Below are 18,653 nucleotides of genomic sequence, written 5' to 3'. Positions count from 1 at the left end.
TTTATTTGGCCTTGATTAAAGTTACAACTAGAGATCAAACTTTTAATAGTAGGAACTTGAGAGAATAACATTTTCTATTGGCACAATTGCTTTCAGGATACAAAGCACTAAGCTATCCAGTAACATTTTGTCATAAGAAAGCAAGTTGGAAAGACATTCAATGACACCAAGAATACAAATATTATTAGCAGATTGGGGAAATTATTTCCTGATTTAAACATTGTGTATCTGATCATTGTGAATGGATTTCTGCTTGCTAGAAGTTCTCCTGGTGCATCCTGATTGTTAACTAATGGTTTATGGTTCTACAACTCCTGACTTGGAGCCTATGTACTTGCTACTTGCTTTATTCATTTGTTGTGGAAAACTGAATTTGAACTCACTTATCACTCCTGGAATAGTGAAACCAGAAACTATTATGTAACTTCATCGATCCTGTCATAATTGACTCAACTGGCATAAAAGATCAGATCCTCTTAGAGTTAGGAAAACTACTTTTGTTCTTGCATACATTATGCAAGTAGAAACAATTATAAAATAGTGAGACTTATTTTTACCTTTTTCAATTTATTTCTTTGGTCTTGTCTTCCATTTAACTATATGACGAATGCAAGACGGGTTATAATCATCCTAACTTGAGAGACAAGAAAAAGGTAAGGAGAAAGAGCAGGAATCCAGTGGCAAAACAGAGCAGATTGAATGCAGTGCTTTGGTAATTAACAAGAACTCACATCCTGGCCAGGCTGACCTGGCCTCGCCTCCCTGGCTCTCAGCCAGGTGTTGCTCCTTGCATGTAATTGGAAATAATGAAGCTACATGTGTCTAAACTCTCAATTAATTGTTCTGTGAATTCCAAGTCAATCTGGAAGATGTTAGTGTATTTTATTATTTCTAATGGACTCCTCTATTAAGTAATTCAAGGTAATTTACATCTTGTATACAGTTAAGTGTCACTGCATTTCCATTGGTGGTAACTCCAGATGCCCAGTGGGAAGACGACAGGCCCTTCTCTCACATGGTCATGATTCCTTGGTATTGTGGTTTGGTGAGCAGTTTAAAGATACCAAAGGGCCGGGCGCGGTGGCTCAAGCCTGTAATCCCAGCACTTTGGGAGGCNATAAATAAATAAATAAATAAATAAATAAATAAATAAAGATACCAAAGATAACTTTAGCTTGAAGCAGGGCTTCTCAAAGTGTGGTCTCTGGTGCATGGCGTGATTCTGGTTCATTGAGATAAATTTACGATTTTTACAAAAAAAATTATTTTTACTAAATTTTACACGAAATGTACTATTTTTACAATTTTAAAGTGTATAACTCAGTGACATTTACTAAATTTACAATTTTGTGCAACCACCTCCACTCTCTTGTTCCAGAACACTTCATCACCCCACAGGAAACTCCCAGGCCCATTAAGCAGTTACTTTCCAACACTCCCGACCCCCACGCCTGGCAACCACCAATCTGCTTTCTGTCTCTATAGATTCTGGGCATTTCATATAAATGGAATCATACAACGTGTGGCCCTTATTGTCTGTCTTTCACTTAGCACTACGTTTTCAAGGTTCATCCATGTTGTAACAAGTATCAATACCTTTTTATGACCAAATAATACTTTTTTGTACCACATTTTATTTATCCATTCATCGGGTGACATATATTTTAGTTGTTTCTGCCTTTAGGCTATTGTGAGTAGTGCTGCTGTGAATATGCATATACACGTTTTGGTTTGAACACTTGCTGTTAATTCTTTTGGGTAGAAAGTATAGGCATTAATCTTTGCTCACTCAAAAGGAGGTGACCAAATATTTTAAATTCTTCAATCATTCAACAAATATTTACTGAAAACCTACTCTATAGCTGTCTAGAACTCCGAGCACTGGGAATACATACTGCAATGAATAAGACAGGTATCATCCCTGTCCTCCTTGGGAATAACACAGAATTCAGTAAGTGAGTAAAATACAGACTTTGCCACGTTTAGGATTAGGAATTCCTTTTCTATTTGCTATTAAAGGAAAGTAAAAACTGGTCACAGAGCACCTGGCAAGATGCTCTAACTGGATGCTTTCGGATGAAACAAGCAAACACAACTAAGCGCAATCAATCTGTTATCTTACATCATAAGCCTCAAGCGGGGAGGTTCCCAAGTGGGTCCAGTCGGCAGCGCAACATCATCAAGGATCTAGAGTTTCTCCATCCTGCTCTGCCATCCTCATGGCCACACTAAGGAACAGCCAACCCCAGGCATCATATCTTCTGACGGAACAAGGACCAGGGAACGGAAGTGGGGCAGATCTCTTCTCAATCCCTTCTTAGGTGCAAGAAAAACTTCCCCAGAATACTTCTCCTCAGACCTGTTCTGCCTGATTTGCCGCACAGCCTATTCCTAAGCCAATTATTGGCAAGGAATTGGAATCAGGTGCAATGAATTACGTACGATTAATCAAGTTGGAGGCTGGAAGGGGCCTGCTTCCCCTGCGGAATATGATGCCCGAACATAATACAGGCTCTGGAAAAATGTAAGAGGGAAAGAATGGCTGTAGGACAGGCAGCCAAGCGTAGCTCCACTGGTGCCTATGCAAGATTTCCTGGAGGAAGTCCAGTCCAGCGTTCTCTAAGCTCCAGGTCTCAACTGAATATCTCAAAACAAATATCCAAACCTCAACGTGTCCAAAACCGAATTCATGATTCTCGTTAAAGTAGTGTCTTCCAGTGGTGACTAATACTACCATTCAGATGCTGGAGCCAGGAAAATAAGAGTCACCATATCTTCTTCCTCATCACCACATCTAGCACATCACCAAGTCTTTGAACCCCTCTACTGTCTTCACCTCCACCGCCACCATCCTAATCCCACTCACTATCAACTCTTCCCTGGAGCTTTGCAACAGTCACGTTTGGCTTCCCAGCATCCATTTGTATTTCCCTCCAAACTATTAGTTCACAGTGCAGGGAGGGTGGCCTTTTCAAACCCAAATCCGCTCATGCTCAAAACTTGCTTCCCACGGCTCTTAGAGACCGCTTTGAGCTTGAACAGACTGTGCACATCCCACCTCAAGACTGCTGCACTTGCTGTTCCTCCTCCGACCCCTTGTCACCCCTCTCCCTCGGCTTAACTGTCACTTTCCAATTAGGTCAGGTCCCTTTGCTGCAGCCCGTGGAGAGCTCTGCGCCTGTCCTTCAGGGCACTTTTTCTCCATCTACAGACTCAGATCTGTGACAACACGGAGCTAGTAGTTCCTACAACATCATGCCTGGCACACGGTAAGTGCGCAATATGCAGCTGTTGCACGGCTAAATGTATACATAAGCTTCAAAGCAGAGTGGCCGATAGCAAATACAGACGCAGTCACGGGAGAAAGCACACACCGCCGAGACACCACCGCCACTCCGCGCCGCCCGGACCAGCCGGTAGCTCCGCCCCTGGGCCCCGCCCTCCCTGCTGAGCGGAGGGGGCGGGGCTCAGAGGTCGCGTGACGTGACAGCAGCCGGTCGGTGATTGGGTCTCCAGGCGCGCCGTCTCGGAAAGGGGGCGTACCCGCGCGCGCTGATTGGCTGTCTGGCGCGGTGGGGCGGACGGCGGCGGCGCCGCGGGGGCGGGCGGCCGGAGGCGCCGGACCGCGCGGTAGCGCGCCCGGCAGGTTCGGCCCCCGGCCGGCGGCGGCCCGGCAGCGGGCCGGCCATGCGGTCCATCGCCGGCCGGCTTTGCGGCCCTGAACGCCGCCTCGCCGTGGGGCTGCCCTCCGGGCCCGCCGCACCCCTCGGTCGCCGGCGTGCCGATGGAGGGCGGCCCTGCCGCGCGAGCGCCGGTGCCGCCCGCCGCCGGCGCCCGCCGATGCCCTTGGCCGGATTGAGTTCTCGGCCTGCGCTGGTGGCCAACCCGGGTGTCCATTCACAGCTGCTGGCGACGACGGCAGTCGCGACCCGCTTTCGACATCCTGCGCGAGGCCGGAGCCGCCAGGCGCCAGCCAGCAGCTGCAGCGCAGAGGCCGCGACGAGGCGCGGCGGCGGCGGCCGGGGCCGGTCCGCCGGCGGCAGGGCAAGGCGGCCGGGGCCTCGGGCCACAGAGCCGGCGCGGGCGGCCGGAGGGAGTCGCAGAAGGAGCGCAAGAGCCTCCCGGCGCCCGTCGCTCAGCGGCCCGACAGCCCCGGGGGCGGCCTGCAGGCGCCGGGTACGCGGGGACAGCGGGGTAGCGGGCCACGGCTGGCCCTGCTGTAAGACGGGTCCCGGGGGCCGGCTCCAGGAGGGGGACCCGGGAGAGTTGAGGGTCCTGGTGGCCGCCGAAGGTAGGAGGAGAGGGGCAGGGGTCACACCCCTTCCAACCCTCGCCAGCCCGTGCGGGGCTCCGGGGGAAACGCTGGCTTGGGGCGGGGTGGGGTCCCCAACCCCCGGCTCTGAGCCTCTACGGCAAGTTGGACGAAGTTGAGGGAGGTTGCGGGCGTGGCGTGTGGGGCGAACGCGGAGGTCGCTACTCCGGGACCCCCACATCCAGACCTGGCGGGGACCTTCTCCGTCCTCCAGCCCCACCTCTGCAGGATTGAGGTCGGAGCCACCCGAGAGCGCGGTGGGGAGGAGGAGGGCGCCCGGTCCCGGGGCTGGGGGCCTCTGTGATGCGGGAGGCCTGGGCGACCGCGGGGCGGCCTGTGACGTCGGGGCCCGGGCGCGGGTCCTCGGCGCTGGCCGGCCTGGCGCCTTCGCCCCTTCCCCGTCCGGTAGCTTCCAGCAGGCAGCGGGCATCGTATTTCAGTACTTCTTGTGGTGTTGATGGGATGTGCAGCTTATAAATAGCTCAAGGCTGCTTTAAGCAAAGCGTTTTTAACCTTTCCAGCAAGAATATTCGGAGTTCCCCACTCCCTGTTTAGCGAGAAAAACCAGTGCGCAGCGTGGTGTCCTACTGCCTGCGGACGGGGAGGGTGCTTCATTCTCTCACCTGAACTGCGTCAGTGGCAGAGCCAGCAACACTCCACCTGTGTTTCCTCTGTTTTCTTGAAATGAGGCAGCGGTTCCAAGGTTTGCAGAGTGTTAGGAGTGAGACGTGTAGATTGACCATTCCTGCCAACGTTTGGCAGAGTGCAGCGTGGCTTGCTGGTTTGTTCCTTGCTTGATAAAGATTGTGCATCGCAGCCCAGAGGAAACGTCTCAGGTTCAAGTATTGGGGCTTTGATGCGCAGCTGGGTAGTGTTTACCTTTATTTGTGAAAAGTTAAATCCAGAGTCATTGTGAGAATCAATTCACTACAATAAAGATGTTGAAAATGATTTTAAAAAAATGTTATTGACTATCTCACGACCCTTTGATAGGCCAGTAAATTTCTGAGCCTGTCTAAACAGACTGGAGATACATTGTGCATTTTATATCCTGTTTTTTATATTTTTCTCTTAAACTTATTTACATGAATATAATAAAAGAATTGAGGAACGCTAAGCTTTTCTTCACCCTTTATTTTTTCACAAATGAAAATGCTGGGCGCGGTGGCTCACGCCTGTAATCCCAGCACTTTGGGAGGCCAAGATGGGCGGATCACGAGGTCAGGATCGAGACTGTCCTGGCTAACATGGTGAAACCCTGTTTCTACTAAAAATACAAAAAATTAGCCGGGCGAGGTGGCGGCGCCTGTAGTCCCAGCTGCTCGGGAGGCTGAGGCAGGAGAATGGCGTGAACCCGGGAGGCGGAGCTTGCAGTGAGCTGAGATCCGGCCACTGCACTCCAGCCTGGGCGACAGAGCGAGACTCCGTCTCAAAAAAAAAAAAAAAAATGAAAATACGTATTCTGTTCTTCAGAAAACGTGAGACGAGTTAGTGCTGTTAATACATTGATTTTAGCCTTTTAAAATTGTCATGCATTTTGTGTTAAAATTTTAAGCAATTCCAAAATGTATGAGGTTAAGTGAAAATCCTCTTATTTTTCCTACTGTTAACACTTTGCATTTATATACATAAATGCACAGAGCTATTTCTTTTCTTTCTAAACTTAAGTGATATAAACTGGGTTGCAACCTGTTTCCTGCGCTTAATGTTGTCATGTAGTACACTCATAACTTTTTTTTCTGTCAGTTGTTCAGTCTAAGTGATCTGGCTTTTGAAATCAACTAAAGGTATTTAGTTGATTTTGTAGTTAGAATAGAAATTTTATCATTCAAGTTCTTTTTCAAGTATGTGTTATTTCAGGAGCAAACAGCTCATTAATTTCCATTTATGTAGTTACTGTACTAAATTTATCTATAATGGGTGTCAAAGAGCTATTCGCTCAAGGTTTTATAGCCCTAGTTGATATGAAGCACTGTAGTTTTCTAACATTCAAAATTTTTAATTTAGTTAGAATGTTGTAAGTGAATGCTTAGCATAGACAAAAATAAAACATGTTTGACATATCATAGAAATGTTAATCCTGAAACAATGTGGAAGTCACAAGCTTTTCCTATGGAAAAGGGTTGTGTTTTGTTTGTTTGTTTGTTTGTTTTGTTTTTTTGAGACAGAGTCTTGTTCTGTCACCCAGGCTGGAGTGCAGTGGCATGATCTTGGCTCACTGCAACCATCTCCTGGGTTCAAGCGATTCTCCTGCCTCAGCCTCCTGAGCAGCTGGGACTGCAGGCGTGGGCCACCATGCCCAGCTAATTTTTGTATATTTTTTACTAGAGGCAGGGATTCACCATGTATCTCTTGACCTCATGATCTGCCTGCCTTGGCCTCCCAAAGTGCTGGGATTACAGATGTGAGCCACTGTGCCTGGCCTAATTTTTTGTATTTTTAGTAGAGATGGGGTTTCACCATGTTGTCCAGGCTGGTCTTAAACTCCTGACTTCAGGTGATCCGCCTGTCTCAGCCTCCCAAAGTGCAGGTGTGAGCCACGATGCCTGACCAAAAATGTAGATTTTTAATGTCTAACTATCTGTCTAGCAATATATATAAACCCTGGGTGAGCCTTGCTCAATAAGTTCATTCTTAAAGTCATGGGAGGCTGTTTCAGTTTTGGGTTTTCTAGCCTTTCAGAATTATGTTCTTTGAAACAGCTCAACTTTATTTTGTGGGAAATCTCACTGTCAATTTTATTGTATTCTGTTTCTTTACCTGGGCTTGGTTTAGATGGTGATGAATGCATGTGCCAGCCTTTTCTTGGCGAGGTTAGTGAAATGCAGTGCTTGCATTCTCCACTTGGAGCTGCTGATCCAGCACCGAAAAGCCCGATTCGTGGCAGTGTTGATCTTTTAGTACTAAATTGTGGGGAAAAAATTGGATGCTGATTATCTTTGTTTTGGGAGGGTTGGGAGGGAGAATGAGATGTTTGCCCAAAACTGATAATTATTCTAATTATTTGTTTGGGGGGTGGAGGGAAAAAGGAAATGTCTGCTTGATATTGATAATTATTCTAATAAGTAGCCCATTGTATTTAACAGTTTTCAGTTTATACTGTTCGAAAAGGCTTTAATATGGTGTACAGTAAATGTCCTATTTTAAGTTTGATGAATTCCAAATTTAATTGACACAATTAAAAAGTAACTTGGAGAAAGGAGAAAGGTGGGATAAGCACCTATAAGTAGTTCTGTAGTTGAGTGGAGATAGTAAAAGATGTTTTTAAAACTATAGGTTGGAAATAGGAAATCTGAAACTGTGTTAACTCTTTTTACACTGACGTAAAAGTATGGAAAAGTTTTGGTACTGTTCACAAATTTTCTGATGACTGTTTTGTCATGATCTATTATAATTTTCAACTTGTTAGATAATTAACTTTCATAGTGGCTTTTTCTACTTTACGTTTTGAACGCCTTTTCCACTTCTGAACTCTTTTTTATTTTTATTTTTTTGAGATGGAGTCTCGCTGTGTCCCCCAGGCTGGAGTGCAGTGGCATGATCTGGGCTCACTGCAAGCTCCACCTCCCGAGTTCAGCCATTCTCCTGTCTCAGCCTCCTGAGTGGCTGGGACTACAGGCACCTGCCGCCACGCCCAGCTAATTTTTTGTATTTTTAGTAGAGACGGGGTTTCACCACATTAGCCAGGATGGTCTCAATCTCCTGATCTGTAATCCCAACACTTTGGGAGGCTGAGGCGGGGAGATCACAAGCGCAGTGGCTCTTGCCTGTAATCCTGGCACTTTGGGAAGCCGAAGAGGACGGATCATCTGAGATCGGGAGTTAGAGACCAGCCTGACTAACATGGAGAAACCTCGTTTCTACTAAAAATACATTAGCTGGATGTGGTGGCGCATGCCTGTGATCCCAGCTAATCTCTACCCGGGAGGTTGCGGTGGGCCGAGATTGGGCCATTGCACTCCAACCTGGGCAACAAGAATGAAACTCAGTCTCAAAAAAAAAAAAAAACCCCACGAATAAAACCAGAGTCTCTGGTCCCAGCCCAGTGTCCAAGTGCTGGACTCTGAGTGGACAGAAAGAGATGCCCTCAGGTACTGACTGACTCTTGGGCAAGTTGCCAACTAGCAGTGTTTGGTTCATATTCAGTAAGTTATCATTGCAAGTCTATATATCTCATAGAACAGCAGGAAAATCTGTTTTCAAAGTAAAAATATAAGCACTATAAACTTTAAAAGCAAAAACCTTGGCCAGTTGTGGTGGCTCACGCCTGTAATCCCAGAGCTTCAGGAGGCTGAGGTGGGTGAACTGCTTGAAGCTGGGAGTTCGAGACCAGCCTGGCCAACATGGTGAAACCCTGTCCCTACTAAAAATGCAAAAATTAGCTGGGCATGGTGGTGCATGCCTATAATCCCAGCATCTTGGGAGGCTGAGGCACGAGAATTGCTTGAGCTCAGGAGGCGGAGGTTGCAGTGAGCCTAGATTGCACACTGCACTGCACTCCGGGCTGGGTGACAGAATGAGACTTATTTTAAGTATGTAAATAAATAAATAAATAAAATAGAAAATAAAAACAAAAACCTTAGTAGCCAGTGATAAGCCATAGTTGCCACGTAATGTGCAGTTGGCATTCTGAAAGCATAGTCTGAAATACAGGGTATTCTTTCGTTTTCTAGATGGGGCTTACACACTGTGTTTTTGTAAGACTGCTTTTGTCAACTGTAGCTTATTTAGTAAAATATACCCATGGCAGTCACAGTTATTGGGAGGCGCCTGTAATTACAGGCGAGCTTAGTTTGTCATATACTTTCTAGGATATAGGGAAAGCTTTAATAGTAATATTCTATTAAAAAGTCGTAGACTGTGGGCAGTTGTAGCATCAGCAACTTTTTTCTTTGGAGTTTTCTAAACTTCCTGAATTTTCCTATGACGTTGATTTCTAGAAAAATGAAATTTACAAGTACCTGTAAAGTTTAACACTGTGCTGTTGCAGATGTTGTGTTCCAGCTCTGCTTTGATTTTCTGTTGGTAGGTCAGAAGCGGACTCCTAGAAGAGGCGAGCAGCAAGGATGGAATGACAGCCGTGGGCCCGAGGGGATGCTCGAAAGAGCTGAGCGGAGACCCTACAGGGAGTACCGACCCTACGAGACCGAGAGGCAGGCCGACTTCACAGCTGAGAAGTTTCCAGATGAAAAGTACGTGCTGCAGTCCTCTGCAGGGCGGGTGGGGAACCAGAAAGGTTTTTAGAAAATGCTACTTTCTTTTTTTTTTTCTGAGACACAGTTTTGCCCTTGTCACCTAGGCTGAAATGCAATGGCTCAATCTCGGCTCACTGCAACGTCCGCTCCCAGGTTCAAGCGATTCTCCTGCCTCAGCCTCCCGAGTAGCTGGGATTACAGACGCCCACCACCACACCTGGCGAATTTTGTATTTTTAGTGGAGACGGGGTTTCTCCGTATTGGTCAGGCTGGTCTTGAACTCCTAACCTCAGGTGATCCGCCCGCCTTGGCCTTCCAAAGTGCTGGGATTACAGGAGTGGGCCACTGTGCCTGGTCCAGAAAATGCTACTTTCTACTGGCTACTGCTTTTTGTGGTATCAGTCCTGGGCATGTTTTACTAATTTATGTGCAATTCATATTACCTTAGATGAGGAGAAGGATCTTCCTTTTTCCTTTACGCCTTGGTTCAGGAAATGATTATACAATTAAAAATGAATTGCTTATTGGTAACTGAAGAGCACTCTTAAAAAGAAATTACACAGGAGTGTGTTGAACTGGTAAAGTTTTGTTTTGAAGCTGTAGATCAGAGATCTAATTTTGGACTAGGGATAGAATCATGGTTTTTGATTTCGCATTACCGATTTCGACTGCTCAATGGATTGAAGTCAGTTCCTGGCTCCAGGTCAGGTCAGTAGGCTGCCGTGGTGAAATTTGAAGAAGACTCTGTTGGGATGTGTAATACCAATTTCTGGCAGGCACGGCTGCTCTCGGAAGTCCTCTAACATGGACGGAAGTCGTGGGCTGGTGGAGTGTTCCGTGGCTGCTGAGTGATGCGGCAGTGTGGTGGCCGCCGCACTCCACCTGAACACAGGGAGGGATTGTGTCTTATGCTTGGCACTAGCAGCGTGGGTACTTGCTGCTTAAAGCCTTTGTTTTAATCATTTAACCTGTTTATGTTAAACAGAAACAACTAGTGAATCACATTTCAAGGAAAATTAAACAGGCTAAGGAAGGGCTAGAATAGTGAGCAGTGAAATGGCAAGGGAGCCATTTTTCCAAACTCTTTCTGCTTCTTGACTGCTAATTCCATTCCATTTTGGATTCTGGCTACAAGTTTTAACCAAAAAGTGTGGCTTTGTAAAACTAGACTATAGGGCCTATTACAAACAAAACAAGCAATAGTCCAGCAGAGAGTAACTTAGCCTGGGTGGGCTGAGCAGGTGATGACTCACGCAGAACTGTTCATCTAGAAGTTACACATTCAAGACATTGAAATGGTCTATCTGCAACCATGTTGGAGGGAGAAATTTACAGAAAGGCTTAATTTTGCCCCTTTTTTGGTGATTATTCCAGATCTGCTGTGTAGTAAGCACAGTCTACTTGCTTCTGCAAAGCTTCCTGGAGCACAGCTGCTGATTTTTGGAAGCATTTGGGTATTTATTTTCCCCTCACTTTAGGGATTCTGTGGAAACAAAGAAATTATAGTTGACTGCACAAACCCATGTTTCCCCCCTTTTTTCGTAGCAAGACTATGTGGTCTTTAAAAAGGATAAGATAGATCTTTATATGTGACATGAAAAGATAACTATTAAGTGAAATAATACATATATGGAAGAGTAAGGTGGGATATGGAATTATGGAGGGTTTCTTTTATTTAAATAAGTTCAGAATTACAGAAGAGTTTTAAGAATTATACACAAAGAATTTCCATCTGCCCTTCAAGACTCCCCACACACTAACTTTTTACCACATTTGCTTTATCATCCATGCCCCACCGTACCACACAGCCTTTTCTTGTTATTTGAGAATACGGTGTAGGAATGTCCCCTTACTCCTAAATACTTTAAATGCATTTCCTAACAACATGATACAATTTTCAAACTCATTAAAATGAATACAATACTGTTATCTAATTGTCTAAATTACTAGTCTACAGACTTTACTCAGATTTCACCAATTGTCCCAGTGATGTCTTTTAACAAAAGAGAAAACATTTCTGGTTCAGGATCCACTCCAGGCAAATGCATTGTGTTTAGTCACCTTTAATTAGGAACAGCTCCTTAGCCTTCCTTTGTCTTTATGAATTTGGCATTTTGAAGAGTGTGGGCCAGTTATTCTATGACATGCCTCAGATTTTGAGTTCTTCTGATGTTTCCTCATGGAAGGAGGTTGCGCACTTTTGGCAGGAATGCTACAGAAGTAATGTGTTCTCAGTGTGTCACAGTACAGATACGTAGGGAATTTTCACTTTCGAGGAAATTTGAATCTTGATATCAGAAAACATTTTCTTAGTTTCTTAAATAATACTCTTAATAAATAAAACATAGAAAGTTTTATGTCTGACAAACTCACAAGCAAAAGAAGGAAAATAACATTTGAGCCAAGCATCTTGCTTTATACACCTGTGATTCACTGTCTTACAACAATCCTAGCAAGTAGACACGATGCTTATTTCACACGTGGGAAGCCTGGAGCCCATGGAGTTATGAATGAGGAGTCCAGTTTGGATACCAAGTTTCATTTTGAAAACATAAAAAGTGGCCAGGCGCGGTGGCTCACGCCTGTAATCCCAGCACTTTGGGAGGCCGAGACGAGCGGATCATGAGGTCAGGAGATCGAGACCATCCTGGCTAACACGGTGAAACCCCGTCTCTACTAAAAAATACAAAAAACTAGCTGGGCGAAGTGGCAGGCGCCTGTAGTCCCAGCTACTCAGGAGTCTGAGGCAGGAGAAAGGCGTAAACCTGGGAGGTGGAGCTTGCAGTGAGCTGAGATCTGGCCACTGTACTCCAGCCTGGGTGACAGAGCCAGACTCTGTCTCGATAAAAAAAAAAAAAGAGAGAAAACATAAAAAGTTCTGGAGAAGAGTGGCGAAGATAGTTGCACAACAATGTGAAGGTACTTAATGCCACAGAACTGAACACTTAAAAATGATTAAAATGGTCAATGTTATGGTATGTATATTTTACCACAATTTGTTTAAAGCTTGTTAATAATGGGGGAAGGGTCAACATCTGAGGGATTTTTTTTTTTCAGAACAGGAGTTGATTTTAAGTGACCAATAAACTACAGAAAGGAAGAGCCAAAATTCATCTAGACAGAGGCAGACTAATCTCCTAATAGTCTGTGTTCTAAGAGTTCACTTAAGTTCATTTGGAGCCTAAGGAAAATTCCTACTGCATTAAAAACAGTAGTTTACTGCCAGAATATGTGCTCCACATGATATAGCAGATGTCGGGGGCGGAGACATGCCCGTTAATCCCAGCACCGTTTATGACGTTGCTTCCTTGGGAAGAAAACACGTGCTCTGCCTCAGCAGAACAGAAGTCCATGTCAGCTGGCTGTGACAAGACTACTGCACACATTGCTGAAACTGTGGGTCTGTTTCCTCATTGAAAAATGGAGAGGGCTGAATTTAGATAATCTTTCGAGATTGTGAAGATTATATAATTCCAATAAACGTGTAGGTATCAAAGAAACTCAAGGTGACACCCTTTTTCACTCTCAGATAAGCAGATATCAAATTGTAATTTAGCATATTCAAGCTTGGGGAAAGTGCTATAAGAGATGCTGTCGGTGATGCGGTGGCTCACGCCTGTAATCCCAGCACTTTGAGTAGGCTGAGGCAGGGAGATCACCTGAGGTCAGGAGTTCAAGACCAGCCTGGCCAACATAGTGAAACCCTGCCTCTCTTAAAAATTCAAAAATTAGTGGGGTGCGCCTGTAATCCCAGCTACTCGGGAGACTGAGGCAGGAGAATCGCTTGAACCCAGGAGGCAGAGGTTGCAGTGAGCTGAGATCACACCACTGCACTCTAGCCTGTGTGACATAGCGAGATTCTGTCTCAAAAAAAAGAAAGAATTTATAGGTTGGGCACAGTGGCTCACACCTGGAATCCCAGCACTTTGGGAGACAGAGGCAGGCAGATCACCTGTGCTCACGAATTCGATTCCAGCCTGGCCAACATGGTGAAACCATGTCTCTACTAAAAATGCAAAATTAACTGGGTGTGGTAGCACACGCCTATAATCCCACCTAGTCTGGAGGCTGAGGCAGGAGAATCGCTTAAACCCAGGAAGTGGAGGTTGCAGTGAGCCAAGACTGCGCCACGTCACTCCAACCTGTGTAACAGGCGAGACTCTGTCTCTAAAAAAAAAAAAAAAAAAATTTGCCAGGCATGGTGGCACACGACTGTGATCTCAACTACTGAGGAGGCCGAGGCTGCAGTGAGCCAAGATTGCACCACTTCACTCCAGCCTGGGAGACAGAACGAGACTCTGTCTCAAAAAAAAAAAAAATTTACTGTTGGCTGGGCACAGTGGCTCATACCAATAATCCTAGCACTTTGGGAGGCCTAAGCAGGCGGATCTCTTGAACCCAGTAATTTTAGACCAGCCTGGGTGACATGGTGAAACCCGCATCTCTACAAAACGTACAAAAATTAGCCGAGTGTGGTGGCGCACGCCTGTAGTCTCAGCTGCTTGGGGACTGACATGGGAGGATTGTTTGAGCCCTGGAGGTCAAGGCTGCAGTGAGCAGTGATTGGGCCACTGTACTCCAGCTTGGACAACAGGGTGAGATACTGTCTTTAAAAAACAAAACAAAACAAAAATTACTGTTACTTTTCTCTTGTTTGTTTTAGAACTGTACTTTAGATTTCTTTTTTTGAGGCAGGGTGTTGCTCTGTTTCCCAGGCTGGAGTGCAGTGGCAGGATCTCGGCTCACTGCACTCCTGGGCTCAAGTAATCCTCCCACCTCAGCCTCCTGAGTAGCTGAGATTACAGGCATGCTCCACCATGGCTGGCTAATTTTTATATTTTTTAGCAGAGATGGGGTTTTGCCGTGTTGCCCAAGTTGGTCTCGAACTCCTGGGCCCAAGTGATCCAGCTGCGTTGGCCTCCCGAAGTGCTGGGATTACAGTTGTGAGCCACCACTCCCAGCTCGCTTTAGATTTTCTTTTCTTTCTTTCTTTTTTTTTTTTTTAAGACAAGGTCTCGCTTTGTCGCCCGGGCTGGAGTGCAGTGGCGCCATCTCGGCTCACTGCAACCTCCGCCTCTCGGGTTCAAGTGATTCTCCTGCAGCCCCCCAACTAGCTGGGATTACAGGTGTCCACCACCAAGCCTGGCTAATTTTTGTATTTTTTAGTAGAGTTGGGGTCTCACCATATTGGCCAGACTGGTCTCAAACTCCTGACCTCAAGTGATCTGCCCGTCTTTGGCCTCCCAAAGTGCTGGGATTGCAGGCGTGAGCCAACAGGTGTGAGCCACCGAGACCAGCCTGCTTTAAATATTTGCTATAGCTTAGAATCAAGAGTCAGGTTTTGCAAAGATTTCTATTTTTGGTTAGAGGAGGTGGGAGACAGAAAAGCCAACTTGGAGAATGTATTGAGGTTGGTGTTTCTTATAAGAGACTGGTATAACATTAATGATCGGTACTTCTGTATTTATTTTTTGAGTGAGGAAGATGGTGAGTTTTGTATTTTTTTACCCACTATTGTATAGCGGCTTCTTTTTTTTTTTTTCCCCCGAGATGGAGTCTCACTCTGTCGCCCAGGCTGGAGTGCAGTGGCGCGATCTCGGCTCACTGCAAGCTCCACCTCCCAGGTTCACACCATTCTCCTGCCTCAGCCTCCCAAGGAGCTGAGACTACAGGCACCCGCCACCACGCGCAGCTAATTTTTTGTATTTTTAGTAGAGACGGGGTTTCACCGTGTTGGCCAGGATGGTCTCAATCTGCTGATCTCATGATCCGCCTGCCTCGGCCTTCCAAAGTGCTGGGATTATAGGCGTGAGCCACCGCACCTGGCCTCGCGGCTTCTTAATGTAACACTTTAGCCACAAAAGTAGATTGTAACATACCTCTAGTGCTGGTGTTTGAGCTACTAATGCCACTAGGTTTCTTGATGCCAGGACCTCTATTAAATAAGTAATTTCTTGTGATTTTAAATATTTTTAAAAGCCTTGCCAAATTAGAAAATATTTATCTTATTAAACTAGTGTTACAATGGTGAAAAAGAGCTTAGAGCTTAGTGAAGGAGAGACAAGTCCTCAGAAAGAGTGATGGTGACCAGCAACGGTGCAGGGAGGAGTGGGTGAGCAATCAGGTCCTGGCTCCAGGCTATGATGTGGCAGAGGAAGAAGAGGGAGGGGTGGCTTGGACTCTTGCTCATGTTGTGAGTTGGGGATCACAGGAGGAATAAGGGCTCCATGTTGGGCATGTATGTGCCTGACCTGGGGATGTCCAGGTGGAGATGTCTAGGAAGTAACTGGCTTCATGTCCTGCAATCAGATGAGAGACACAGGGCCAGTTAGCATTCACATGGAGGCCAGGTGGATGTGGCATGAGCCAAGATCCTGCCACTGCACTCCAGCCTGGGCAACAGAACACGGCCCTGCCTCAAAAAAAGAAATCTAAAGTAGGGTTCTCATGAAACAGACGAAAGAAAAGTGGAAGGCCAACAAGCATAAGGACAGATGGGTGTCCGTGTAGAGCACCGAGACAAATGGTTAGGCATGAGAGGCAGGCGGAGAACTTTCTATTCTCTGAATCTTGAATTGGCTGCCTCTGAGAAGTGGAATTGCGTGGCTGAGGAACAGTGTGAGTTTTGTACCATGTTTGGGTATTACCTATTCTAAAAATAATTTTCTAAGGGCAGGCAGAAAAAGAGAAGCCAGAAAAGTCAGGAAGATTAGTGGCCAGCAGTGTCATATGACACTGGGGTCAAATGACATGAAGACAAAAGTTGCTATTGGGCTTAACAAAGAGGTCTTCAGCTGCCCTTAGCCGTTTATCTGGAGTAATGAGGTGGAAGGCAGGTTAAGGTTTTCACAGTTCCAATACCGGCTGGTTGTGTGTTTAGGAGGGAGATTTGGGAAGGGGCATAATTTGAAGTTTAACCATTTTTCTTATACAAAACATTCCACATTTAACTTAAAGATTTAGTATTATAACGGGAATGGACTTTAGAGTTTATTTGTCTAACATCCTTATTTTTTGAGTAAGGAAACTAGATCCAGAGAGAGAAAGGAATGCCCCACTCAGATTAGTACTAAGGCCTGTCTAGGGCTTTGCTGGCCCCACCACTTAGCCTACTCTGTGCCTCCGTTTCCTCATCTGTAGGCAATAATTGTATATTAAAGATTTGTCTGCGAGCATCCAATTACTATATGCAAAATGCTCAGAACAATGCCGGTATATAGTCTATAGTGTGTGCTCACTAAAGGTTCACTATTAACTTATGATTCGAGCCACCATTCTTTCCAGTATATTATAACCATGATTTTCTTTTAGAATTTTTTTCCGGAGGAGACCTTAGACCTTTAATTTACCAGTTTTTATTATATCCATTTCTTCCTAGACCAGGTGATAGGTTTGATCGAGACAGACCGCTGAGAGGACGTGGAGGCCCGAGAGGGGGGATGCGCGGCAGAGGCAGAGGTGGCCCCGGGAACAGAGTTTTTGATGCTTTTGACCAGAGAGGAAAGCGAGAATTTGAAAGGTACAGTGGGAATGACAAAATGTAAGTTGCTTTGTAAATGCTATTTTTACTTGAAGATGTTGGCAGCACATGGTATGAATCTATTCTGTGTTAATATTTAGTTAACTTTCTAGTACTGTGCTGTTATTCCTGTGAGAAGCTGATCCTGGGATTTTCATGAACCACTCTTTCTGATGCGGAGACTGACCGGAGACTAGCTTCTGGTTTACGGGACTATTCTTTCTTTCCATAGAGCAGTCAGAACTGAAGACAACATGGGTGGATGTGGAGTTCGAACCTGGGGATCAGGCAAAGATACCAGGTACGGTGTAAGTGTGTGCCCTCTGAGAACCTGCAATTAAGTGGAAATCTCTGATCTTTGCTTTTCTTGAAAATGATGTCTTCCGTGTTGTGCTTTATACCAGTGTATACCCTAAGTAGAGACTGATTTTAGGCTTTTGTTTAGTGAGATAACTTTTTAAAACAGGTTTGCTATGTTGCAGTTAGATTTAAACTGCTTTTAAAATTCTGTAGCCAGGCCGGGCGCGGTGGCTCAAGTCTGTAATCCCAGCACTTTGGGAGGCCGAGACGGGTGGATCATGAGGTCAGGAGATCGAGACCATCCTGGCTAACACGGTGAAACCCCGTCTCTACTAAAAATACAAAAAACTAGCCAGGCGAGGTGGCGGATGCCTGTAGTCCCAGCTACTCGGGAGGCTGAGGCAGGAGAATGGCATGAACCCGGGAGGCGGAGCTTGCAGTGAGCTGAGATCCGGCCACTGCACTCCAGCCTGAGCGACAGAGCAAGACTCCGTCTCAAAAAAAAAAAAAAAAAAAAATTCTGTAGCCAAACAAATTTGTGACAGATGACCATGTATTTGCTCAAACATATGGCACTGTACATTTGCACATGCCTCAAAATGCTTTTTGTTGGCTGCACACAGTGGCTCACGCCTGTAATCCCAGTACTTTGGGAGGCCAAGGCGGGTGGATCACTTGAGGTCGGGCGTTTGAGACCAGCCTGGCGAACATGGTGAAACCCCATTTCTACTAAAAATACAAAAACCAGCTGAGCATGGTGGTGGGTGCCTGTAGTCCCAGCTACCCAGGAGGCTGAGGCGGAAGAGTTGCTTGAACCTGGGAGGTGGAGGTTGCAGTGAGCCGAGATGGCACCACTGCTCTCCAGCCCGGGTGACAGAGCATCTGTCACTCAGCATCTCAAAAAAACAAAAAAAAGGTTTTTTGTTTTGTTTAATTTTATTACTTTTTAAAATAGAGACAGGATCTCACTATGTTCCCCACGCTGGTCTCGAACTCCTGGGCTCAGGCAGTCCTCCTGCCTCAGCCTCCCAAAGTGCTAGGATTACAGGCGTGAGCCACTACATCCAGCCTGAAATGCTTTTTAAATTCCTGGATATTCTATGTGTTTTTACCTTTCAAAGTTCTTGTGGATCCTTGACACATCTTCATTTTATAAAATCATTTGTAGATTGAAGCTTAGTGACAGGTTTCACCTGAGGCTCAAGTTGGACATTTCTCTGAGGCTTCATGGTGCCTTAGATGTGCACCAGTTCTGCTAGTTAGATACATGGTTCTGCTCTGTTTTATTTCACAGCTGGAGGGATGATGCCTTCCGGGTGTCTGCAGA

The 18,653-nt window shown here is 45.8% G+C and overlaps 1 protein-coding gene across 4 annotated transcripts in view; it reads left to right on the top strand.

Annotated features, from left to right (window-relative positions):
* Positions 1 to 3,883: 3,883 nt before the first annotated feature.
* Positions 3,884 to 18,653, top strand: part of HABP4 (hyaluronan binding protein 4) — a 39,840-nt gene continuing 25,070 nt past the window's right edge. For 2 of the 4 annotated variants that reach the window (XM_017871500.1, XM_017871496.1), the window contains exons 1-4: positions 4,891 to 5,015; positions 9,342 to 9,504; positions 16,886 to 17,026; positions 17,259 to 17,327. In XM_017871500.1, the coding sequence (XP_017726989.1) occupies positions 4,997 to 5,015; positions 9,342 to 9,504; positions 16,886 to 17,026; positions 17,259 to 17,327 (392 nt within the window). In that variant the 5' untranslated portion in view covers positions 4,891 to 4,996. Of the gene's footprint in view, positions 4,177 to 4,206; positions 4,292 to 4,890; positions 5,016 to 9,341; positions 9,505 to 16,885; positions 17,027 to 17,258; positions 17,328 to 18,653 lie in introns of those variants that run through there. The other 2 variants (XM_017871498.1, XM_017871499.1) reach the window with 2 other exon arrangements.

Source organism: Rhinopithecus bieti, unplaced genomic scaffold (assembly GCF_001698545.2).
Source record: "Rhinopithecus bieti isolate Rb0 unplaced genomic scaffold, ASM169854v2 scaffold_6063, whole genome shotgun sequence".
Lineage (NCBI taxonomy): Eukaryota > Metazoa > Chordata > Mammalia > Primates > Cercopithecidae > Rhinopithecus > Rhinopithecus bieti.
The sequence above is the reverse complement of the archived record's forward strand: the minus strand, read 5'-3'. Positions and strand labels throughout refer to the sequence as shown.